This window comes from Rhinatrema bivittatum, chromosome 4 (assembly GCF_901001135.1).
Source record: "Rhinatrema bivittatum chromosome 4, aRhiBiv1.1, whole genome shotgun sequence".
Taxonomy (NCBI): Eukaryota; Metazoa; Chordata; class Amphibia; order Gymnophiona; family Rhinatrematidae; genus Rhinatrema; species Rhinatrema bivittatum.
Genome location: NC_042618.1, coordinates 346,192,764 through 346,219,382, shown reverse-complemented (window position 1 = coordinate 346,219,382; position 26,619 = coordinate 346,192,764). Strand labels below are relative to the sequence as shown.

The following is a 26,619-nucleotide window of genomic DNA, read 5'->3' as shown; positions in this document are numbered from 1 at the left end:
AGTGTGGCTATGCATTCGCTGGAAAGGAACACCTTGGCTACCATGGTGTCTAGATCCACCCCAATGAAGCTGAGTTGCTGGGATGGAGTCAGCTGGGATTTTGGGTAGTTTAAGAGGAGCCCCAGCAAGTGCAAGAGTCTCATTGTCACGTTCAGGGACTGAAGGGCTCCTTCCCTCGAAGAACTCTTGATGAGCCAATCGTCCAGATATGGGAACACATGCACCCCATTCTGGTGCAAAAGTTCTCCCACCACTTCCAGGCACTTTGTGAAGACCCGGGGTGCGGAGGCTAGCCCGAAGGGGAGAACCCTGTACTGGAAGTGCCGCTGGCCTACTACGAAGCACAGATATTTCCAATGAGGTGGAAAGATGGCAATGTGCGTGTAGGCTTCCTGTAGGTCAAGAGAGCAGAGCCAGTCCCCTTGATGCAGAAGCGGGAGTAGGGTACCCAAGGTTACCATTTTGAACCGCTCTCTTCGGAGGAACTTGTTTAAGGCCCAGAGTCGAGGATGGGAAGGAGGCCACCTGTTTTCTTTGGGATGAGAAAATACCGTGAGTAGAACCCCTGGCCGCGCTGAGCCCAGGGAACCGATTCTATGGCTCTGGACCATAGCAGGGCCAAGGGTTCTAGCTTGAGGGTCGTTGCGAGTTCCATGAGGCTCCACGCCGGAGAGGGTGGGGAGTCTGGGGGAACATTGAGAAGGCTCAGGTGGTAACTCTGTGCTACAATGGACAACACCCATCGGTCGGTGGTGATTGGGAACCAGTTGTTTGCGAATAGGCAGAGTCGGCCTCCCACCAGTGGGTTGGATGGTGCGGGCATAGGGGTTAGGCTGCTGCTCTCTCTTTACCAGTCAAAAGCCAGCTGTAGGGCTATGCTGAGGGGCTGGCTGAGCCCTAGGCGCTCGTTGTTGGCGAGGATGGCCTCTTTGGGCAGCCCAAGCTGGATGAGCACGGGAGGCCGGAGGATAGTATCTCTGTTGCCTGTAAATTTGCTTTCTGGAATCCCTACGTGGTGCCCTGTGGGTCACCGGTCAGAGGTGGTAGTAAACAACTGACGTAGGGTCTCATGGTGATCCTTGAGTTGGGCCACTGCATCCTGGATTTTGTCCACAAACAGGTTTTCTCCTGTACAGGGGAGGTCGGCCAGTTTGTCTTGAACCTGCACAAAGGTTGGAGGCTTTCAGCCAGGCCCAGCATGTGGCACTAATGTCTGCTGCTGAGACCCTTGACGCCATCTCAAAGATGTCATAGGCCGCCCTTACTTCATGTTTCCCGGCTTCCAATCCTTTTTGGAGGATGGATTCTAGGCCCTCCTGGAACTGTTGGGTTAGGCCCTCGGCAAACTCCTGGACCTATTTCCAGAGGTTCCAGTTGTACTGATTCATGTACAACTGGGATGCCGCTATCCGAGCGATAAGAATGAATCCTTGGAAAACTCTCTGACCTAGAGCATCTAAAGCTCTGTGGTCCTTCCCCGGAGGGGCGGAGGAGTGAGGGCGGGTTCTCTTGACTTTTTTCTGGGCTGATTCCACTATCACTGACTGGTGAGGCAACTGGCTCTTCTGGAAGCCCAGGGCCTGTTGCACTAGATAGGTAGCATCCGTCTTTCTGTTGGCCGGAGCCACAGAACCCAGGTGTTCCCAGAGCCAGTAGAGGAGGTCTAGGAGGACCTCATGTACAGGGATGGCCATCACCTCCTTAGGGACATCCAAGAATTGGAGGACCTCCAACATCTTGTGGCAAGCATCCTCTTCAGTTAAAAGCTGAAAAGGGATGGTTTCCACCATCGCCTGCACAAAGCTCATGAAGAATAAGTCCTCGGGAGGTGAGCACCGTCTCTCGTCCAGGGGAGAAGGTTCCGACAGAAGGTCCTTGGAGGCCTCCAAGGATTGTTCGGAAGAGGCATCTCCCCACGGGTTGTAAGGGGCTGCCTCCTCACCACTGAATTGTCTGGGTCAAGGAGGGAGGCCCGAGACATAGGACACAGACGTCATGTGGGTCCATGATGGACATAGTCCGCGGACACTCAGGGCACTTCTTAAAACTGGCCACCATTGAAAAAAGGTGGCATGCGGTTGGTGGCTGTTGGCAACCAACCGCAACAACGTGAAAAAACACCTACCGAATGCCAGAAGAATCGATTCGCAATGGGGAACCCCGAGGTGGGGAAAAATTGAAGAAAAAATGTTGAATTCTTCCATGAGGAAAATGTTTTAAACAGAGCTCCACAAACCGCGAGGCAACAGCACCACAAAAAAAAAGAGACTGAAGGGGGAACCCCGTGTGGTTACGGGGTTAGTGGCATGCTGGGCATACTCAGTCTGCCAGTCAAAGTTTCTAGAAACTTTCTAGAAACTTTGCCAAAAGTATTCCGTGACGGGCTCCGTCTGATGATGTCACCCATCTGTGAGGACTACCATCCTGCTTATCCTGGGAGAGTATTACAAATGGTGTTTTTCAAAGATTGTTACACACAGTTATAGTATGTACTAGGCTCTAGCGGGGATTTGATCTCATGATTTACAGATCACTTTGTAGAAAGATGATATTTTTGATTGTGATCTTCTGGTCAAGGGTGCAACCAAATATGTGTCATCATGTGGGAAGTTCATTTTAGGATTCTGCATTGGTCTATATTCTGGCCAAGTAAAGCTTTTGCAGCCAAAGTAGACTGTTAACATTTACTTAGCACCAATTTGCAAAGTATTATCAAACCTGACAGATGCGTATAAATTATAAGCAGATGATATTCAATTCCTCATTCGAATTCTTTCATCTTGGGCTGACACACAAAAGCACATTAATCTTTGCTTTTCTTCAATTAAATCCTGGTTAGAGCATAACAAGTTAACACTCAACATGTCAAAAACGGAATTTCTATCATTTTCTAGTCCATATTCCCCCATCTCTCAATCGACCATCTCTATTAATTATATTCTGTTCACAATTAACAATCAAGTCAAAAGCTTAGGTGTTGTTTTAGACAGTACCCTCTCCTTCAAGCCACAAACTCTACAAGTGATAAGACAAGGATTTTTCCGTCTCCATTTACTCACTGGTCTCAAAAAAACTGTTGTTTCCACATGAATTTCGCACAGTACTTCAAGCTTGTCTTCTTTCCCATCGTTGACTATTGCAATACTCTGTACACTGGTCTCCCTTCTTCTACTTCTAAATTCAGCTGCCCAACTTTTAACAGGTACTAAGCGATTGGATCATATTACACCCACTCTTGTTAATCTTCACTGGTTCTCTTTTACCAAATGTATCAAATACAAACTAGGTATGACTGTACACAAACTGATCCATGATGATTCTTGCCCTTGGGCAAACTCCCTGCTCAAGTTCTATCAACTTGCAGGCTCCCTACGATCTTCACAAAGCCGTTTTCTTGAAGTTCCTTTACCTAAAATATCACGCCTCCATCTCACCTGCGAATGCTCCTTTTCTGTTGCGGCCCCCTATTTCAACTCCCTCCCTACTGAATTGTGGCAGTCCGATTCTTTAAAGGATTTTAGAGTTCTTCTAAAAACCTTCCTGATAAGGTTTGTGTAGTTTTAATTTCATTTCAGTTTGAAGTGCATTTTTATTGTATTTTATGTTCATGTTATATTACCATATTTTATTTTGTCTTTGTATGTGAATTTATTTTATGCTTGTTACTGTTGTAAATTGCCTAGACCACTTGTGCGTTATTGATTCATAAATCCAATAAAACGTAAATGTAACTGTAACTGTTTGAAATGATCTGAACCCTCTGCAACATTAGTGCACTGTTTATGGGACTGTGGACCTATACAACAATTTTGGCAAATGATGCAAGCTTATTTTGTGTCTATTAGGGTACCAACAACAGCTTGGTCAGTGGTGTTCTGCCTATTAGGATATATGGATGTGTCTTCAGATGGGCTCATAGACTGCTGCTGATCAGAGGATGGTTAGTAGTTTTACGTCTCATACTATGCAAGTGGTTAGAATCGGAGGTTCCGACTCTGTATTCATGGTCAACATCAGTTATGGATGTATATTTATTAGAGAAGACAGCAGCAAGGAGGCGAAAAGAAAGTAAGAGGTCAGGTTCAACAAATATGGGCACCTTTTGTGACAACACTTCCTTCAGAAGTGAAGAACAAAGTGGAATCTTGCCTGGACTAACAATAAGAACTTGAATCCAACCCTGAGTCAGGCCTGCAGCTTGATGCTGCACTTTCTATCTTGAAGCTATACAAGACATGAGGCTATATAATTTATAGAGAACAAAGAAGGATGGACATAGGGGGTGGGATGAAGGGGTTTGAGGAAATTTGGAACAGATGTGTTTAAATTTTTCAAATGTTATTACTTATTTTCTTGTGTTTCCTTGCTTAGAGTGTTAAAATCAGTAAAAACACTGCAAACAAAAATATAGAGAGACGGTAAAGTGAGATTATGGATGGGAGGGAAGATGTAAGGAAATAAAGAAAGGAGAAAAACCAAGGAAAACAAGTAGGAAAAGAGAAAACTAAAGATAACATTTAAACTCCACTTAAGTCAGTGATCTAAATCCTAAGGAGGTAATTTCCAAAAGAATTTATACTGGGTTTCATGTACATAGATGGGATTTTGAAAACTGCTATGATATATACTATTTTTACAAATACAATTCCTTTGAAGTTCACTCTATACTGTGAGGCTACACTGACCTAATAAGGAAAATAAAAACCAGACAAAAGTAGGCTAACTTAAAAAAAAACTTAAGAATTTCCAGTTAGTGGGCAGAGATTCATAAAATTCTCTGGTATACAACTGGGATCTCAGCTTAAAATATGCAAAACTCTGCAACATTTACACATGCATAAAGACAACCACAAGGTTTGTGATTATAAACTGGAATATAAAAAAAATCAAGGTTAAAATAATAAAATCCAAAACTGGAAACCAAAACAAAATACAATGCAGCCAGGCTTGAAAGGGAAAGGCTGAAAATCCGATGCATATCCCTCTGCTTTTTGCCAAATAGACAAAATGAGATACAAATATTTTGCAATGTTCACTCAAATATTGTCTAAATATAGTACAGCATGTAGGAAGATGAAGAAGAGATATGCATTGTTTTCAGCTGAAATATAGCAACAACAGAAATAGCAGCAGATTCTGAGAACATACTCCCAGGATCTGTCCTATGCACCTGACTTTGTCTCATTAAATAGACAGATCATAGATCACATTTTGCATCTCATTAATCAGCATTTAGCACTGACAACATCTGCATTCAAAAGGAAACTTACTGTAGGAAATGCTACATTTTTTATGATGGGGAGATTAGCTCTCACCGTCAGTTGTCATATGCTATTCTGCATGCTGGTGTCACCCAGTAACAGGGCTTCCCAATCCTGTCCTGGAGATCCCAGTCAAGTGTTCAGGATATCTGCAATTTATATGCATGAGATCAATTTGCGTATGATCTCATGCATATTCACTGTGGATATTCTGAAAACCCCCACTAGCTGTGAGGTCACCAGGACAGGCTTGGGAAGCCTTGATCTGCTGTATACTGTATCAAACGTTTCCATGATTTCTCAGAATATTTTCTGGCTACCACCCCTGTATGCAGTTTTAAAGCTGCTGTTCGAGAATAACACAACTGCATCCCTGCTGTCGGATACCGATGACATCATCAGAAAAGAAAACTGATGATGGCGTCAACTATACGATCATGTCCAATTAAAACCATGCGCCTATTCAGAGCGTATAATTCAAAACACAGTAGCTTTATCCGGGGCAACCTACGATTTATGACTGCTAAAATAAATACAAATAAGGGAGATATTGCTAACAGCTAAGGTCTGCATTTCAGCACAGGCTGTGGCTCATAATATGTTTTGCAGATTCAGCTAACTTGCTGATGTTCTGTAGAAAACCAAATATGGAATGCTGAAATACAAAATAGGTTTTTCTGGATATCAATATTCCCCTCAGTTCCCTGGGCTCACAATGAGGGCTAATTCCGGGACTTGTGCACTTGGCCTGAGATTTTGACAACAATAAATTCTTCCCGAGAGGAATTTTCATAATGACATATGCAACTGGGAATTCTTTGAAGTCACTGCCCGTCGCAGGATTAAACACCATCATGATAACATGTCTTTAATATCCTTTTCTAAAATACCACTTACAGCAACAATTGTGTTCACAGTAGACACTGCTTTCAGAGACGTTAAGGGTGGCAGGCGATTACCCTGATCTACTGATGAATATTGTCTTACATCAGCAAGAAGATAATTGTAAATACTGTAATCACTTACAATGGGCAACTATATATTTTGGAGGCGGAATCCATTTTTTTAAATAAATATTCAAATAAACAGATCAAGAAAAATAAATATCCCTTGAACAGAAAGCACAAAGACAGAGGCCAAGATGAATGAACCTATCCCATAGAAACAAAAAGGAAAAAAATTATCAATAGAACAACCTCTTCCATCTTTGCTTTTAAGTCACACTTCCTTAAACTCCCCAGTACTAAGAAGAGAAAGTCACAGTACCCACCATACTAAGAGAGCAGAAAAAAAACAGAACTGGGCTCTGGATTGCAGAGAAACATTCAGATAGCAAGAGATATATAGGGGTGCCATAATCTCAACTGATCTGAAGTAAAGAAAACATATCAAGAACCCTGGTAGGTCACAAGATACCAAGAAATTTTTAAATGGAATCAAGTCCCAAGTTGTAGAACTCTGGGGTTTTAGACCAAGAAAATGTTTAATTTTGTTTTCATTCGTGAGACATCTGGGAAAACACAAATTAGCATATTCAAAAACAGAGCAATCATATAGCACAAGTACATTTTTAGGATCCATTCCCTAGTTGATTCCAGACTAAAATTAACAACCAAGATAACTCTCAAGTAACCAATTCTCCATTTGATTTTTCCAGGTCTTTGGAAAAGATAAAGCTATCTGTCAGGCCTTGAATTAATGGACTGCCCCCTTTTTCCTTGCTTCTCTTCAGTGATGAAGGGAGACTGTAAACTTTAGAGGTCAGGAGAGGGGCATTAGCTGAAAGTTTCAAAACCTCAGAAAATAAGCATATCAGCAATGGACACCATCAGATTTTTTTTTAAAACATTTTTTTTACACATAGCAGCATAATGATGGGAAACTGGTTCCAATATCATTGCAAGAACAAAGCTCCAACTATCATAGTTAGACATAATCTGTGTAGAATCTAGGTCCCAGCACTATATTTTAACCAAACGGAATACTAAAACTTTATCAACAATCTAACCTCAAGACAAAGATCACAACTCTTACACAGTAGAAGGGTGGACTGGCCAATTTCAACCAAACATCTTGTTTCCATCCCTCTGTTAAAAAACAGAGGATTTTGGGCCTGATTTACTAAAATTGTTCGTGCATTTTGTATTTATAATAGAAAAAAGCTTAGAGAATCAGGACTTAGCGTAGAGAACAGCACAGATGCAATGCCATCACTAGAGGTGTCCAGTACAACTCATCCTACTCAATAACTTTTGCTTCTCTAGCAGAAAGCAAAGATCAAAAAGGTAGAGGCTACATTTGTAGGTAATATAGGAAAAGATGCCATATACTAGGTACAGGGTCAAATATAAATGTGCATCCAAATATAAGGTGCAATGAATACAGCATTTGTGTTTTGAAAGAGGATTAACAACACCCTGTATCCACTTCAATAGCACTACCCCTTTATAAATAACTATAACAAATGCTGTACCAGCTCTGCTGGACTCCTTGTAAATAAAATAAAACAAAAATTGAACAAGTGCTTCTATATAAGAATGATGTGACCAGCATTACCACTGCTTCCATAATGGGGTTGGGTTGGAGAGGGAAGAACAGTGAAGGCAAAGGGACTACCTTCATATGGGAACATTTAGAATTGCTAATGCCGCATAAGGAAAATTATAATAGACATGGTGCTTTCTTTGCATTTGAAGTAATATGTATCTAAAGCCCCTATTAAAAGAATTGTATGACAAAACTTAGCCAGGTCCTAAATGTTTTATTTATAGTTTTTAGTCTGTATTTGATTCACTGTATTTATCCTCTGTTTTAATTTGATAGTTTATTTTTTATTCGATTTTGTATTGTACTTTTACATTTCTTTTATTTTGGTTTTTTGTAAACCGTTGTGATAAACTACGGAACAACGGTATATAAAAAGTATTTAAATAAATAAATAAATAAATAAATAAATAAATGCTCTTTCTTCTACAAGGAAAAAATGAATCTGTGTATTTAAGTGTAAAATGCAACACAGAATCAGACACTGTACGGCAAGTTGTTCTCTAGAGGTAGATAATGTCTTTTCATGATGTTTTTAAAACATTCTACTACTGTTGCAAAACCACATAAATTCTCACCTGCTCTCTGCATGTGCTTACCATGTTAGCGTCATCGTCAAAGAACTCATACTCCTGCCTGGGGTCCTCTAAATGGAGCTGGTGGAACATGACTGCAGAGGAGGTCTTGCCGTTGCAGTCCTGATGCTCTGATGGAGAGGTCCTGTTGCTGTGCATGCTGGGAGATCGATAAAGGTAAGGCACCTGGAGAGTATCTTGCAGGTCAAATGAACCTTTAGTTTCTAGTGATTCCTTTCGTTGTTGAAAAGAACCGTTTGTGCTTCCAGCCTGACTGGACCTTTCCTCGTCTGAAGTTTCTCCGTCCTCTGAGCTCTCCTTTCCATCAGCAGACAACAAGGACTTGTGCTCGCCCCTCTGACTGCGGCGCTTCAGGCTGGGGGCCCGACCCATGCTGTTCCAGCTGGACCTGCGACTGTTCCAGTTGCTGGCTGCACTCCAAGGGCTGTGGGGTGAGCTCCGGGCACTGGACTAAGAGGATGAGGGTGTTGACATGGCATGTGTAAAGAAGGGAAATCCAAGTTGTTAGAGTTGCATAAATACAATGAAATGCAAGGGACAATCATGAGTGCTAAAAGTACAAATTGCTGCTGCACACATAAACATGTGGTGACTAACAAGTAGATTTTCAAAATGTTGCGTGTGTGAAAAACAGGGGGGGGGGGGGGTGTTACGTGTGTGGCCGGGCCTTGCGTGAACCGCGCACATTTTCAAAGGGGCCCAGCCACGCACGTAACTCCCGTTATGTGCAGACGTGCCGGGCCGAAGGAAAAAGGTGGTCTGGGGGGGGAGGGGGGGCTGCAGGCAGCCGGTACAGGGGCCATTTGCCGCTGTACCGGCTCCAACGGAGCAGTAAGCAACAAAATAAAAAAAACTAAAAGGTAGGAGAAAGGGTTTAGAGGGTGGGGAGGAGAGGAGAGGGGAAGGGGAAGAGAGATTAGGTAGGGAAGTTCCCTCCCAGTCCGCTCCAATTAAGGAGCGGACTGGGAGGGAACTGGGAGAGACCCGATCTCATCGCCACTCGTATGTTTGTAATATTAGGCCCCCCTGCGCATGCCGCCCACACATGCGCGCGGCCCCGGATTTTATAACATGCGTGCGCTGGCGCGCACATGTTATAAAATTGGTGTATCCATGTGCGCACGCCGGGAAGCGAGCGCACATGGACGTGCGCACTTCTTTTAAAATCTACCCTAAGTCATATATTGTGTATATACAAGGGCAAAGTTTCAAAGTCTTGGGCACCTTATGTATGGGTAAATTAGCATTAACCCTCCTAAGCCAGCCATATCTGGGTAAGCACATTTTTAGCCTGCTGACGGAATGCATGGAGTTTCATAATGCTTATATATTTAGCCATACAGAAAGAGGGCATTCTAGGAGCATTTGAAGGATGCTTGGAAACTATGTGGGTACGATTAATTTCCAAATGAGTATGTGCATGGTAGACACATATTAAGGGGGTGTGTTTACTGTCGGCCATATATTCAACGTTAGTACTTCACCTTTGATTTCCATGCAAACGTATGTGCAATGTTCACTTGCAATGTACACAAACAGCTTTATATGATGAGCACATTTACATGCGTTCGTTATAAAATTCACACGCATGTGCGCACAAACTCGTATGCATGTGTTTATGGGCTCATGCTTTTCTTTTAAAGTTATTCTGTAAGTGTACATGGTCAGCAAGCATTCCCTGGAGCGTTGATGCCATTGTGCTTGTTCATGCTACTCTTCTTCCTGCCATAACCCTCACTCTATGCCTTGCTTGGGATGTTTGTTTGTTTGTTACTTTGGTTGCTGTGATATGTAATATGCACCAGTTATGTGTTGTCTGTATTGATTTTAATTACGTATGTTATCCTCTGTTATCCACTGAGATTTGTGGATCAGTGGGCTATAATTGTTTAAATAAATAAGCTTGTTTTATATGGGCTTAGAAGTGCAGTCAGGCAGCCTGTTGAAATGTTAACTTAGAGCACTGATGAGGCCTAGGTGAGGTAAGACACTATGGGCCGGAATTTAAAAGGTTTACGCGTGCCGGGCCTATTTTAAAAAGGCCCGGCGACGCGCATAAGTCCCGGGGCTTGCAAAAAGGGGCGGGGAGGGGGCGTGGGCGGGGCGGTCCGTGGGCGGGACCAGAGGCCTCCGACACAGCGGCCATTGCCACTGTGTTGGAGGATCGCGTGCCGGCGGCTGCCGATGCGCACAAACGGTAAAATAAAAATTTTGGGGGGTGATAGAGTAGGGTTAGGAGGAGGAAAGGTTAGGGGAAGGGGTGGTAAGGTCAGGTTAAGGGGAAGGGAACGGGGGAAGGCAGCACGGCTCAGCGTGCGCAAGGTGTACAATTGTGCACCCCCTTGCGTGCGCCAGCCCAGGATTTTATAACATGCGCAAGTCTGTGCGTGCATGTTATAAAATCGGGCATACATGTGCGCATGCACATGTACGCCCGTGCACAACCTTTTAAAATCTACCCCAAGGTGCACAATTGTGCACCCCCTTGCATGCACTGACCCCGGATTTTACAACTTGCGCGAGCAAGTTATAAAATCGGGCGTACGTGTGTGCGCGCCGGGTAGCACGCCTACACGCCTCGCTACGACCAAAGACAGAGCCTTTTCGACAGCAGGCCCTTCCATCTGGAATAGTATCCCATCAAACCTCAGACTGGAGCCATGCCTATTAACTTTCAGGAAAAATCTTAAAACCTGGCTCTTTCTCCAAGCCTTCCCTGAACCACCAGACAATCACTAGCTGGCCTTCTTTCTTACCCAGTCTGTCACTCCGTTTCTCAAAGAAAAAAAATAAATGGACTCTTAGACTTCAGATTAAAGCACCGTTCTTAAGTTTGTAACTTGTACACTCTACGGTAAAATTACTTTACTGGCCTTTTCTTCTTTCCAGCTTGTTGCAAGCTTCCAAGTTCTCGCCCCCTGTTGATTGTAACTTTGACTTATTCCTGCTTTGGTTATCTTTCGTTTACGTGAATTTGTTACTCTAGTTTTTTTCCCTTTGTTAAACTGTAAACCGATCCGATATGGTAATCTACTATGAAGGTCGGTATATAAAATTGTTAAATAAATAAAATAAATAAATGTACACCCACAGGCACCTTTTTAAAATCTACCCCTAAATTGGGAGGGCGGTTTCTCTGAATACTTTTGAATTGTATTATTAAATTCTGTGTTGAGGTGAGAAGGATGGCTTGTTTGGAAGCATGGTGACCCTTCATGGTTTTTCTGTGCACAGCGCATAGCTGAACCATAGTATTAAAACTGTATATACCACGCTGTGCCATAAAAAGGGGAAATGTGTGTGCAATTTGAATGTGCATGATAAAATACTTTCTATTTTTATATTTACTTCTTAGGGTACAAATATAAGACTCCATAAATTTATATCACCACAGCTCCATCTTGTATAGACAAGATCACATGATCTGGCATGAAAGATAAGGCTGGAGTCAAGGTCATTGCTCAAGGGTGACATCTAGTGGCTGGGATTTAGGGCCCATGGTTGCAGGGATTCCAGAAGGAACGTGGCCCTTGGCTGATGGCAGTCACTGCAATGAACAGACTCAGGTTAGGAAGGGAAATAAAATTTGGCAAAAATTCCCTAGGTAATTATGAAAGAAAGCTCTTGGCACCAGATCCAAGTCCTGGATCCAACTCAGTTGGAAGCCCAAAGATGCATAAGACAAATGCCAGGTCAAAAAATTACTGTGATGATTTCCAATACAGAAAGGCTTCAACTTTAAATTAAAAATAGTACAATAGCAGCCCTTCTCCAGGAATGAAATAGCTACCTCCAGAGACAATATTGTAAAATATAATCTTTTACCCATCCCTATTCTCTCTTCAGAGTAAATACTTTTCATGATTTTTTGGTATTTTACATAAATAAAATGACAACAGGGTCAAGAGTGAAGAGTTAAAATGAACACATGCACAAGTATGTCACAGATTGATTCTTGTAATGCTTTGTATTTGGGGCTACCAAGTAAAGCAATTAGAAAATTGCAGCTAATACAAAAGACTGCAGCACCTTTGATTACAGATAGTTCGGAGCTCATTGCAGTAGGCCCATTGCTTTTGCAATTACATTGGTTACCCATTGTTCTGAGATGTATATTTAAATGCTTGGAGTTGGCATCCTGGGCATTGCAAGGCTTGTGCCCAACTCATCTTTAAAGATCATTTGAAGTGGCCTGTTAGCAGTAGAAACTTAATTGCAAATTATAAACACCATCTTCCATTAGTGAGAGCCTATAGGCATGTGTGATTACAAACCAGGTCTTTTTTCTGGTGGCAATTCCTAAGCTTTGGAATGAGTTACAAATTTCTTTAAGAGAAGAAGGTGACTTACTGAAATTTCAAAAAGGGCTAAAAACATGGTTGATGTCCCACTCCCAAAGATAGTGGGTTGTGAAGATGGATGGATAGCAGGAGATATATGTTTTTGTAATGTTGACAATGCGATGTATTATTGAGATTTGTTTTATATTGTGTTGTGAAATGGATGCAATTGTAATTTTATGTTATTTTCTGTATATCGCTTTGGGTGATTTTTAAGCTGGAAAGCGATTCCTAAATGTTATTAAATAATAAATAAAATAAAACTGAGAGGTCAATATTCAGAAAAGCAGAGTACGGATATCTTGTCCAGTTAAAGTTAGCCAGATAAGTTGTCTGGGATATACGTCCCGCTGAATGTACTTGTACAAAGCTATCTGGGCAAATCTACCTGTGTTACTTGGAAACCTAAATGGCTATGTTTAAATACAGATATAAAGTTATCTAGGTATGTATTAAGTTTAAACTTAACTGGCTATATTCAAATTATGTAGCTGGTTAAGTGACTGAACTAGAAACACGAACATTATTGTGGGCCGGCCAGCCCAATCCCTCCCCCTGTCCCGCCAAAAAATAGTAAGTAATGTGGGCCACAGTGCCTGAATCCCTTTCTCCTCTCTCCAAATCTCCTAAACAATACAAAAACCATTGCAGGCCGATTAGCCTGAAAGGCCTCCACCCCCACGGACTGGGACTGGCAGAGTATTATTCCGAAAGCTGGGCACAACGGGAGCTGGATGCTTGTACCGAGCTCCCAGTGGTCTTAGGGGATTTGGGGGCTCCAGGTGGGTTGGGAGGGTTCCGGTTGGGCTTCAGGAGGGCTCTTGGAGTCTAAATTTATTTTTTCCAATCGAGGGATGGGGAGGCTTCTCAGGCCTATCGGTCTGCAATGTTTTTTTTTTGTTTTTTTTCTGGGGGGCTTGGGAAAAGGGAGGAGTGAGGAGGGATTCGGAAGCCATGGCCTACATTCCTTTTTTTTTAATTTTTATTAACAGGGTGGAGGGAAAATTGAGTTGATAGACCTGCAATGATATTTTTTTTTCTTTTCTTGGCTCAACACTTAACCAGTTATATCATTAGAATATAGCTAGTTAATGTTATCTGGGAACAACTTCCCGGATAAGTTGAACCCTACTCTGAGGCACATCCAGACTCAAGCCAAATAACTTATTTGGCTAACTCTAAATATCAGAATTAGCTGGATAAATTATTCAGCTAAGCTAAATCCACCCTCAAATAGCTCCAGAATGCCTCCGGTTTGGAAAAATATTATTCAGTTAATGGCTTAGCTGGATAAAAATGTAACTTGCTATAGTGGAAGAAAGCTTGGGGTTTATCTGGATAACTCAAAAGTTATCTGGGTATGTATTAACTGTAAACTTAAATGGCTATATTCAAATTAAAGGACAATATCTCTGGAAAGGCAACAGAAAAAGGCGGCCCCTGTGAAAAAATGCAATGTGTTTAATTCTAGAATGAAATATTTAATGCAGATATACCGGCGACTTCTGTTCATAGGCATGGGGATCGACAGAGACACTGCTGCCTCGCCGAGATTCATGACTCTGGGGTGCATCTCCAAACAGGGCGCTCTTTGGCATTGGCATGGGTGTGGCAGCTGTGTGGATGATCAGGGGCGGAGTCAGGCTCTTCTTCACCTCCAGCTGGTCTTTCAATGGCATCACTAGTACAAAGAAAGCCAGAATCAGCACTCTTCTACCTGGCTAAAGTCCCAGCTCTCGTCAAAGAAAAATAAAGCTTTATGAATATTCATGCCATGTTCAGGACACTGATCACACATTATCTGCCTGGCATCTCTTTCCAAACCCTCACAAAATTAAAGCGTGAAGTGGGGATTGTCAGAAAGCAGACGCTGCGCTGAGGAATATACCAGGGCACTCCAAACAGAATATGCTGCTAAACAAACATGTAAGTTAAAAAAAAAACCCCTATCCACCGGTTTGACTACCAGACCATGCTATCATCATGAAGATGATTCCACTTGGGAACCAAAATATGCAGTATGGATTTTAGATGAATGTTTATTTAGTATCACACTTTCTGCGGAGCGCCTAGGGAAAATCTTCATCTCAGCAGCTTTCTTCCAACTGCCCCCCACTTAAAGCCCTCCCATTTCCTGCTGCCAGGATCCCAGAGCTTCAATTTGCTATGAGAAAGCAGAAACAACCAAACAAACAGGAGGAATATGAAAACACAAACAGTCAACTACTGCCCTCAGACACTAAATTGATTAGACAGACAGGCTGCATACATTTCAGTTTATATCTGAATCAAGTCCTGTAAATATGATCTCCTTCCCAGCGGTCCCTGATCTGCTGTTTCTTCTTCACGGCAACATTTTTGTGTCTTGCATAGCACAGCACAGCATTGCCTGAAGTCTCTCGGTAAGGTGCTGATATTTGTGGACATTGTGAAAAATTGTTCTTTAGGTGGGAGCAGAACCAGAAATCTGTTGTCTAAATTCATAAGCTCTGCCAGTTAATAAAACAGAGGTCCCCTCACCAGGTCAAACAGGAAAATCTGTTCTCTTTCCTTACATTTAGCAGAGTTCTCACCTCCTACCACTTCAGTAACCTCAATGCAATATCTTCAACATGTATTGGACAGGAAACAATTATTGAGGAGAGTTATCACATTGCAAAAAAACCAAAAAACAAAAAACAAAGCCATGAAACTTAAGGCCCTCTAAGTTCTACAACTTCCTGAGCTGCATACAGTTTGTAATTCCGATTATGAAGCAGTGTAGTTGCATTTCTGGAGATGGAAATGCACAATCCACTCAGTGACTTTACTCACAGGCTGGGTTGGAGAGGCTCTTCTTCATTCCACATTCTTCTTCCAAACTCTGGGAGAAAAAGTCTGCCTCGGATTCAGGTTTGGAAGCATCTCCCTGGATTAAGAGAGAAGATCTTAGATCCTTCAAAGACAAATATCAGATATCACTTGCCTGTCACCTAGCTGCATCCATACACTTGCTGGTCATCAGTACAACATGTGGCAATGTTACATTCAATGGAATGCTGCACGCATAAGCACAGAAGTACTTATGCATGCACCGAGCTGTGGGGTCAAGTGGCAGATTGGAGTAACGTTTTCCTTTGCACACCTTCTCCACCATCCTAAGCAGTGCATAGTCAAATATTGACTAGCACAGGGGAATTATTGCCAATAGGATATAGAAGGACATTTAAAAATTCAGTAAGGTATTTAGGATAAATATCAGTCCAGATCATTGTCTCAGTGTTGCATGATGACCTCTAGTGAAATGGACATTGACCTGTAGTCAGAATCTTCTCAATCCTTCAGGATGCAGGATCACACTTAGCTGGCACTGAGCTAGAAATGGATTTCTGACTCAAGACATTGTTGATTACTGGCATGGAAACAGCCATAGCTCTTCGGACCCTCTCTGACTCTGACTGAAATCTTTAGGTGCTGTATAATCATAGGAACATATGCTTGGGCATGGAACACAGAATTAGAATGGATCATAAGCAAGCAGGAAGCTTTGCCAGAGTTATCGAGCCTTAACAAGTCCACCTCTGGCTGACACCATAATTCTGGCAAGGGGCACTCCCGATGTAGATTGTGTTCAGGTAGACGAAAACAGAGAAACAAGGCAGAATTTTACTTTAGCTATGAGAGGATCTAGGACTAAGAGCAAAAAGGAGACCACCACCTGGAGTGAAGATTGCATCAAGTTCCCAACCAGTACTGGAGTTTGGTGCTTAGGTACTTTTCATCTGGTAACAGAAGACTGTCACAATAATCAGATATGAAATAGGAACTTTAAAAAATTCCACTATTACACCCAACCTAAGAGAAAGGACAGTTCCCATTTAGTTATTTTTTTGTATTTGCTATCAACATTTTTTTTGTATGTTTTGCCCATTAAATTCTGAACTTTATTTATTTAGATATATTTTTATTTTTCACGGTAACACAAACAGTTCAAAAGACATATTTAACATAAAATGGCAGGTTGGATTTGGTCCAAATATCAAATTATTAATGTAAGCCTCCATTTTCTCAGCTCTTCTCCCTGGAAACCTCACATCACAGCAAGTTAAGAGATCTTCCATTAGAGTTGTTTATGTAATGCTTTATTGTTTTCCTGTGAATGGGCTAGAAGGCATTTAGGGAAGGCTAGCATTCATCAGATGTGTTAAAAATCAATAAATCCTTTAATCATAGGACGGAAACGGAGCAGAACACGGTTGCCAGAGCAAAGCCTCGTGAGGATTTCAATCCTTGATCCCTACAGCACCAAACTCCATCTGCTTAGGGTAGACCCCTCCCCCCACCCCCACGAAGCACAAGCTGGCAGCATCCTTTGTAATCATTAATTGGCAGCCCCAGGATAGCTGCAAGCAAACACACGGCAGTAGGATTTGGGGGAATTTCATTACCTGGTCTTGCACTCCCAGTTTGCCTTTCTGAATGGAGAAAGGGATGATGAGAGAATAATAAGTTAAACCTATTTACATTTTGAAGTTATAGTCGGGCTGGGGGGGGGGGGGGGGAGTGCCCTTCAGGGCTGAATAGTGGATGGGGTGGCTGTGAACAGAGATGAATCCTCAAGCAATGATTCCAAAATAGAGAGCCTTTATGCTAAAGTAAAACCCAGAGCTTCAAGGAAAAGAAAATAAAAATAGAAAGGGGGAAGGGTGACAGAGTGATGGCTGCACGTGACAGGTGGGCTGGAGTGGGGGAGGGGAAGAAATGGAAGATATGGCCAAGCTTGTCTCATCAACATCACCATCATCATTCATTCATTTACTACAACCAACTGAAGGTCCGACGACTTTTTATGGACATGGTGCACATCCACACAAGTGTCCACAGAGAGACTTGATAGTACGTCCCTTCAGACTTGGCAGTTCTTTCTTTTCTCTTTTAGCTGTGAAAATACCTCTAGGGCACAATCATTCTAGTTGCATTTGTCTAGAAAATAGGCTAGGTTCTTGCAAAATAACTTCCTAATTGCTTTCTTTAATTATCCAAAGTTAAAGCTGTTTTCTATCCCAGACCACAATGACTATGAACTTGGCTGAAGCTGATCTCTCCGACTTGGATCTGGGAACATGCAATTGGCTGATGGACTCATTTCTAACACCTTGGCTTTTGAGCAGCTACAAGAGAAGTGCTCACAGAAGTCAGACCTTGGAAGGTCAAACACATACAGCTTCTGATTTAAATTACACCTCCGCAGCCATCCAAAGTCAAGGCATTATAGCTCAGAGTTGCAGCTGGTTTATCTACGTCCCAATTCTGCAGTAAGAATTTTTTTTCTTCTAAATGTGCTCAACAGGTCATCTCCAGCCGAGACAGGGCACTACTCCCAACCTTTCCTGCGACTCTAGCCTAGAGTCAGTTTGTAGTATGATTGACAGTATTGGTAACATAGATTGTCTAATCACGATTCTATATATTAAGTAAGAGCAAAATTGCTGAACATGGCAATATACTGGGTTTTATTAAAACTTTATTAAGAATACCTGTATTTTAAAGGCAAAATATTTGGTGCAAGTCCTAACCTAAAATATAATCCCCCAATATACTTGGCCTCACCGATGGGAACATGTGGATTTAAATTTAGCCCGCACCTTATCCTTGGTAGCGCAAAGTGAGATACATTCAAATACGGTATGTGTTTTCCTGTCTTCAGAGGGTTTGCAAACTAAGGCCTGGATTTAACAAAATGCGGTACGTATCACAAAAGGTGCGTACAACCACTGGGGGACTGTGTGTGTGTGTGTGTGTGTGTGTGTGTGTGTGTGTGTGTGTGTGTGTGTGTGTGAGAGAGAGAGAGAGAGAGAGAGAGAGAGATCTTCGGAGTGAGGAAACTCACTCCAAGATGATATTTGTGCAAGGTTCTCTCCACCTAGCTTGATGGACACTCTACCTGGGTAATATCAAGCTAGGTGGAGAGAACCTTGCACAAATCTCATATTTGGGTGAGTTTACTCTCTCTGTAGGTCATCAAATCTTCACAAGAGACCACTGTTCTGTTCGTACGTCTCACGTTGAATGTCAAAGTGGCCCCTAACCCCCTACACTAATACCTAAACCTCTCTCCCTCTCTCTCTCTCTCTTCCCACCCCCGATGGCTAGGCTGGTGCTCCAAACCTACTAAAACAGGCCTTTCAGGAGACATCGTGAAATGCACTATATCCGCCCCATAACGCAAGGTATCGCATGGCTTAACGCTACTGAAAAATGTGTAGTTAAAATCGGCGTTAAGTCTGTGTGATAGCATTTCGCAGACTGGCAAACCCAGCCCACTCCCACTTCTAACTCCTCCTCTTTTTCGAATTTGCATTGCACCATATGATATGGTGCTATCGCATGCGTTAAAGGCGTTTTCGCATGCGTTAAGGGCCTATCGCATGCGTTAATCGGGGCTTTTCGCATGCAATAAGCCCTTAACACATGTGAAAACACCTTAGCGCATTTTGATAAATGACCCCCTAAGTATCCTTCCGTGCCTAAGGTCACTAGGGATATCTGAACATTGGCTTCCCTGGTTCTCAGCCTGTACCCAAGGGACTCTCCCTGCCACCCCAACCCCAATCCCACCCAGCTTGCAAAACCTGCACAAACATTCCTGGAAAACATCATCATCCCCTCCAGAGAATCTAAGTTCTTAAATAATGAGGTGCTTTCTACAGGATATGCTTGTTAGCTTTCTCTTGTAAATACCAGAAACTGATTAAATAGCCTATGCAAGATGGGCTGGCTGGGTGCAGGTTAATTCTAGCCGAGATCCGAGAATCTGAAATTAAATTTCTCTCTCTCACCGTACCAAGTCTGAAAGGACACAAGATCAAGAACGCCGGAAATTCAACATGTATGAGGACAACACCAACATAAAGAGCATGGTGTGATCAACTACCCACAGAGACATCCATGAAACCACAGCGTGGGGACTTCATGCCAAGCTGTTACATACCACTGACGAGTCGACAGGCAGCTGAATACAGCTTAACTGCCCACTCATGTCTTCCCGCTTGGATACTTCCTGAAGGAAAAATGGGGTATCAATTTTTTTCACACCGCGGTTTGGCGTGAGTATTTAGAATTGTCACCAAGAAAAGAATAGAGCAGGAAAAGTGCCCCTATTAATTTGAGAATTCGAAAGGTCAGGATTGCTATAACTAGAGGCTTTATTTACATTAAAAAAGAAACGATGCCAATATCTCATGTCATCATGTATTTAAATAAAAAATCATGGCTGCACTGTCTTGTAATTTAAAAAAAACCAAAACAAATAAACCAGAAAAATAATAAAAATTCACATCCATGTTCCTCTGAAGGATAATCATCTGGGGACTGAGTATCAGTTCTGTCTTTCGCCTCAGTGTGCCTAACTACCTAGGAGTGAAGAATGCCTCTGTTTGTGGTAGAATCCTGGATTGAGAAGACAGCGGCAAGGGGGAAACAGTGCCCCTCCCCCCCAATGCTCAGGTTCAAGTGCTGATCTAGGTCCTCTCTGCCACCCCCTCACTGATAGGACCTCCCTACTCCTTGCCTCCCCAAACTAAGCAGGCAAACTACATCAATGAGTTTAGTCGGCTTTCAGTGCTGGTCTGTGATCTGATCACACCCTCATCCACTCGGTATTTATTTTGATTTCTAAGCAGCACAAGGGAGAAATTTCCATGCTCCTTGATGCCACACATCTGACTGCCAGCTCACAATAGGAAAGCTGGCGTAAAAGCACAATTTGTGGAGAGCATTCATTCCAACCAGAGAATAGCAGAAGCGGAACAGGAAAGGGAGTTAAACTGCATGAGAGAGGAAATGAGTGTTGGCAATGGTGGGGAGCACGGAGCATCATGGCACACAAGACAGCTTGGTTGCCAGGAGCTGTCTTTCTATGACCTCAGTCCTCAGGGTAGTGGCCTGCTCACTCAGTGAGGCCATGATTTTGTCAGCTTTATTGAGTCAGACTTCCCTCTTCACATTTGACAGCCAACTAAATCCGTGCACCTAATCCCGATCCTAAAAAAAAAACAGGTATTCCCACAAAATCAATAAGCACCATGCTGTGCAAAGCCTTCTGCAATAACCATAGGCCATAGTTAAAGCACTATCTGTTCTAAATATTTCCTTTTTGCTTTTGTGTTTTTAACTGTGTGGTCTGTTGCTGGTGCTTAGCAACTTAAGTGCTGGTAAAGTCATGCACTAAAATTAACAAGGTGCTGGTGAACTGAGGAAAGACCCTTTAGCAAAGAGATAACAGCGCACGCACCGCCAACGTAAAAAAAATGGAAAGCAAATATAATAATGCACTGGACAATTCCAGCAGCTCTATATTAAGGAACAACAGTAGCCCTAGAATGCCAAAGGTCACTTCCAATCAATGTTATATGAGCATAAAATTAGGGAAAGATGGCATATAAATATAAAATAAATATATTTTATACTTTGGGCAAGGATCCATCCACTGGAGAACTTCACCACTTTCTGATCAGAGGCACTGGCAATGGTTTGTCATGTTCAGTGAAAAGTAAACACTATCTGTATTACAAATTAATTAAATGATACATTTATTTCCATAATCCAAGAGGAAAGTAAAAACCCTGAAGACTAGAAGTTTAATTTTGAAGGGTATCCTGATTATGAATTCTGCTGTTCATTTCCTAGGCTGTTTAAGCTTTTCTTTATTAAATTTTCTGTATTGATTATAAATACAGCACTGCTTTTTTTTTTTTTTTTTTAATCTTTTATAACTACTACATGGATCATTTGCTCAGCTGTGGGTTTTCAAAGGACTGTAAGCATGGTTAAGAAATCACAGTCTGCATCCCTCCATCCTCCCCAAGTCCTATGCTTTCTTTTTTAAAATAATCTGCAAAGATCACTTAGGGTTAATTTGCTAAGAGCAAAAGTAAATAAACAAAACATATTAGTAAGACAGAAAGTGGCAAAGTTAAGATGGCTGACTGTGGCTGTGGATATCGGATAGATAACCATTTTCCTCTGGAGGGAAAGTCATTTCCAAAGGTCGCCCCGGCCAGATTAGTCTTCGGCCCAGGGTACGTGATGAAACTGAATGCAAGGAGGGTTCGTGTTTCCTGGATGTTCAAGGCAAGTGGGTGGCCTTTCTATGCAAACTGTGACACTAATGTAATAAGAATTTAACTAGAAATTTGATTGCAATCTGCCTGGAGACCAGCTTGGAAAAGGCCCAATATCAAATATATATAAATAAATAACATTTTTAATAATGGTCACCGCAGGCAACATCCACCAAATAACCCAACTCACACTCAGTTCTCAGTCTGCAAGGACATATCTGTAGATGTTACCTACCTGTTTAGCTCTTACTTATGCAAAGACCTGACAACGCCTAAAAGAAAACCTTTTCACTGTTCAACACATACAGGCCGATACAGTACAGTGCGCTCCGGTGGAGCGCACTGTACTGTATCGGTTAACAGTGCGCTCCGGTGGAGCGCACTGTTAACCGGCATTTGGACGCACGTTTTCGACACGCTAGCTTTACCCCTTGTTCAGTAAGGGATAATAGCTCGTCGAAAACGCGCGTCCAACCCCCCCCTGAGACTAATAGCGCCTGCAACATGCAAATGCATGTTGATGGCCCTATTAGTCATTCCCACGCGATACAGTAAGTAAAATGTGCAGCCAAGCCGCACATTTTACTTTAAGAAATTAGTGCCTACCCAAAGGTAGGCGTTAATTTCTGCCGGCGCCAGGGAAGTGCACAGAAAAGCAGTAAAAACTGCTTTTCTGTGCACCCTCCGACTTAATATCATAGTGATATTAAGTTGGAGGTCCCAAAAGTTAAAACAAGTTAAAAATTTAAAAATTTAAAAATTTAAAATGGGCCCGCGGCTCGCGGGTTGAAAACCGGACGCTCAATTTTGCCGACGTCCGGTTTCCGAACCCGTGGCTGTCAGCGGGTTTGAGAACCGACACCAGCAAAATTGAGGGTCGGCTGTCAAACTTGCTGACAGCCGCCGCTCCTGTCCAAAAAGAGGCGCTATGGACGCGCTAGTGTGCCTAGCGCCTCTTTTTACCACGGGCCCTAATTTAAATAAATTAAGATACTGAATCGCGCGCACAGGAGAGTGGCCTGTGCGCTCACCCGCTCTCCCGCGATTTTTACTGTATCGGTCCGATAGTGGGGAATCCAAGAACAGATCTTCCTAGGCTGGAGGAAGGTTAAGGTAACTGCTAGATGGGTGCGAAATTAGCAATTACTAAAAGTGAACAGAAATAAGAAAATAAAAAGTATAATGGAACAATTTTTTATTGGTATTCCTGATTCAAATTAAAAAAAAATAAATAAAAATTGTTCTTTGGGCCATAAAGAAACAACTGATCTTTATTCCATTGGTCTTTGAGTTAACAGCATAATGACTGAAGACAACAGCACTGGGTGGTGCTATTTCCTATTATATGTTTCCAGCCATAGAGAGAGCACTCTACTATGCAATACCGACTCCAAAAGTTAGCCTCAAGAAGCCATTACAAGATACACTGAAATAAAAGGTTCCCATTAGTTTCTATGCATTTGACCTCTTTTTCGGGCCGAAAGTTACCTCTGTTGCTTAATGCTAAGTCTGTGGTGATCAGAGTTAATAGATAAGATCAGAGTACTAGCTGCTTTCCAGTGGCAGGACCTTGCGTTATTTATTCTCCAATTAACAGTGAAACTGTAAGATAGGCCTAGAACTAATGTCATGTGAACTCATGGCTCTCCCTGGCACAGACCTCTGTGTCTGGAGAATCAGTAACAATCGGGAGCTCTGCCCCCATGGCCCGTATATCTTATCTGAGGTACAGATCAGATATTCTGAAGTCAAAAGCAGGAAGAACCCATATTCAAGAAACAACTGCAGCATATTGTTAATCATCTCTCAACTTTCTTGGCCAAGCTTTTTTCTTAAATATATCTAGCAGGGATTCACATTCCTCACTCTCATCTGCACACAGATCCCTTTAGTTGGAGACTAACAAGCCAGACACTGATTCATACTGCTACTCATTTTGTCACTGCAGAGTCCCACTTTTAAGATTTCCACTCTAGGCTATTTCAAAAATATTTGGTAGTCTCAAGCCTTTATGATCAATAAGCACTAATTGATATGAAACCATTCTAACCCCTCACAATATTCTTTTTTTTTCACTATTTTCCCATCTATTTTAGGCTCTTCCTTTTTCCAACTTTAATTTAATTTGCACTCATCATTTCCTTTCCATTAACCCTTTGTCCATAAGTCCTGCCTTTTCCGCTTCTTCATTTCTTGCATTTCTCCTTCCCTCCTCTCTCATGCCCAACTTTTACTTCTCTCCCTCTTCCTCCCCTTCCCATTTGCCACGTTTGACACAGTTGACGTTCAGCAGCTTAATACCTCGGTCTGGAATCCCTCCACCAGGATGGCCACCAACAGGTTAAAGAGGACGTAATTCCCAAAGGTCATGAGTGCAATGAAGTAGAGAGCAGCCCAGGAAGAGGTGGAAGCCATGCCATTGTAGAGAACCTTGTTCCAGTCCTCCTGGGTCAGAATCTGCAGAGAAAGGGAATGTGGTCATTGAGAAGAGACGACAAGAATCAAAGGCACAACAACCAGGCCTAATCAGTATGAGGCATCCTGCAAAATGGGGCAGGAGGTATAATCCTTTCCTTACATAGAAAAAAAAATGTGATTTATATACCGTATATAGGCATGAGGTGATTAAATCACTTTTACAACCAAATAACTATGGAGCAATTTTCAAAGGGTTGAACTCCCTAAATTTAGATGCTAAAAAGTAAATAGGTCCAGTGGACAGGGCTGGGGGTTAGGTGAAGCAAGTTAAGTACTTAGCACTGATTTTCAATGCTGGGCGCCTAAGTTAAGGTGAATCAAAGAAAAATCTTAAATCTGGCCAGTCAAACACACCTCGGAATCAAAGAAAAAAATGAACAACAATACAAATACAAAAGAAAGGAAAGAAAGAAACAAAGAAGAAACAGTGGAGTAGCACCTAGCTGACGACAGGGAATCCCCCACTGACAAAGCATGCGGGTAGCTCCTCCGCAATGCAACCGGAAGCTGCTTAATGAATGGGGGGGGGGGGATTTTTAGGGATCGGTTGTGGGAATTGAAACTGTTGTTCATTGTCACTTTGTGCTATTTGTCCATTAAAATCTAATAAAAGCATTTAGACAAAATCTGGCCAGTCAATTTTGGATGACAAATTTAAGGAAAATTTCGGCTCCAAGTGCTCACCTCTATTCCCTTCCCTTCAGCAGCCAAAGAAGCCTCCTCACCCCAGCCAGCCCCGCAATAACCCCTCTCCCCCGCCCAACTAACTTGGTCCTCACAGAACCACTGGCAGACAGTCAGTGCTCCCCTCCCCTCATCCAGTCTAAATCTAAAGAGCAATCCTCCCCCTTCCCATCCCCAGAACCCCGACGGCGAGCCAACTAGAGGAGTCAACATTGCCTCATAACATCCTGGCATCCGGCATCGTTAGCTGGCTTTGTTGCCCTGGTTTTTAGCACTAGCCACTCAAATTAGGCACCCAAAATCTGAGCACCCCGCATCTGGTCAGATAGACTAAGGCAAATTTTCAGCTGAAAACCTAGCCAACTAGGTCCAATCAGCCAACTTTAGCTAGCCAAATGTTTGCTGCCTATAAGTTAAGTGCTGAGCTTTTTTTTTTTTTTTTTTTTTTTTTAAACTGATCCCTGCGTAAAAAAAAACAACTTATTGCCACCTTCTGTATGCGCAGCACTTTTATTTGGTTAATCACAAGGTGTTAAATGCACTAAACATTTTTCCCATAGAAAATAAATGGGAGAAACCCCTTAGTACATGTGGCCTATGCTCGGCTGATCAGATATCTCAACCTTTTCCTTAAAATAACTCAGTAGCATGCTAGAAAATACGCAGATTGTTAAGGAATGCTCTTAGAATAATGGACTAAAGGTCATGAACCCTAAGAACAGAAATACCAACATTCACATATTTCTAAGACACAAGTTGTCAGCGTATACCTGGAAGACTGTCACAATGGCCCAGAGCAAGGAATCAAAGTTCTTCCTGTCCGGCAGACTGTCCCCATCTCTCTCCGATGAAAATTTACAGCCAAACAGGTGCATCCCTAAAATACTGCAGTTAAAAAGCAGGATATAACCAATCACGCAACTCTGCAGAGGCTTTAGTTAAATTTGAAAACAAAATTTGAAAACAAGAACAGCAGTCCATCACGTTCAACCTTCTTTTCGAGATTCTGAAAGGTCGTTTCCCCCCCCCCCCCCCATCCCCACCCCCCGACAGACGCAGCACCGATGAAGCTTTGTAAGCCTCAAGCATTCAGGTTGGGTCTCCTCGGGACTCCAAGGGATAAGGAAAGAAAGGGTCACTCAAAGAGCAGATGTATTTCCACTATGAACTAAGGCGTCTGGGAAAAAGGTGCATGTCATCTATATTCTGCAGGTGCACTCAGCAAACAGTGCCGCACAATCAGAGAAGGCCATGGCACGTCCAGCATTTATCTATGACATTTAAGACTAATCGGCTTCCTTATCCCTCCCTGACACCGCCATCTCTCCTCACTATTGTATAAGAGAGGGTTTTGTTCACGGCCCACAGATTCATTTGGCTATTCAACAGGGAGAAAGGCAGAATTATGAATGTCATAAAGGCACAATGTTCTTTATTATCTTAACAACCCAGAGGCTGAAATGAAACACTGTCAGGAAAATAGTGAGAAAACAAAACCCAGAGAATATTTGTTCTCTTTTCAATTATTCTAGAACGCTGTGCTGTAATTTACTTGGGGTACACTTTTGGTTATTCTAGGCTCCCCTTCCCGTTTAACCTTAATTCTGTATTTAGC

General features: G+C 42.4%; 1 protein-coding gene across 8 annotated transcripts in view; it reads right to left on the bottom strand.

Moving 5' to 3' along the window:
* The window catches only part of CACNA1G (calcium voltage-gated channel subunit alpha1 G), a 468,525-nt gene that overhangs the window by 132,430 nt on the left and 309,476 nt on the right, over positions 1-26,619 (bottom strand). For 5 of the 8 annotated variants that reach the window (XM_029600643.1, XM_029600645.1, XM_029600651.1 and 2 more), the window contains exons 12-17: positions 25,775-25,889; positions 24,144-24,299; positions 19,712-19,780; positions 15,556-15,649; positions 14,238-14,422; positions 8,405-8,851 (exon numbers count right to left, since the gene is read on the bottom strand). In XM_029600643.1, the coding sequence (XP_029456503.1) occupies positions 8,405-8,851; positions 14,238-14,422; positions 15,556-15,649; positions 19,712-19,780; positions 24,144-24,299; positions 25,775-25,889 (1,066 nt within the window). The remainder of the gene's footprint in view (positions 1-8,404; positions 8,852-14,237; positions 14,423-15,555; positions 15,650-19,711; positions 19,781-24,143; positions 24,300-25,774; positions 25,890-26,619) is intronic. The other 3 variants (XM_029600648.1, XM_029600650.1, XM_029600649.1) reach the window with 1 other exon arrangement.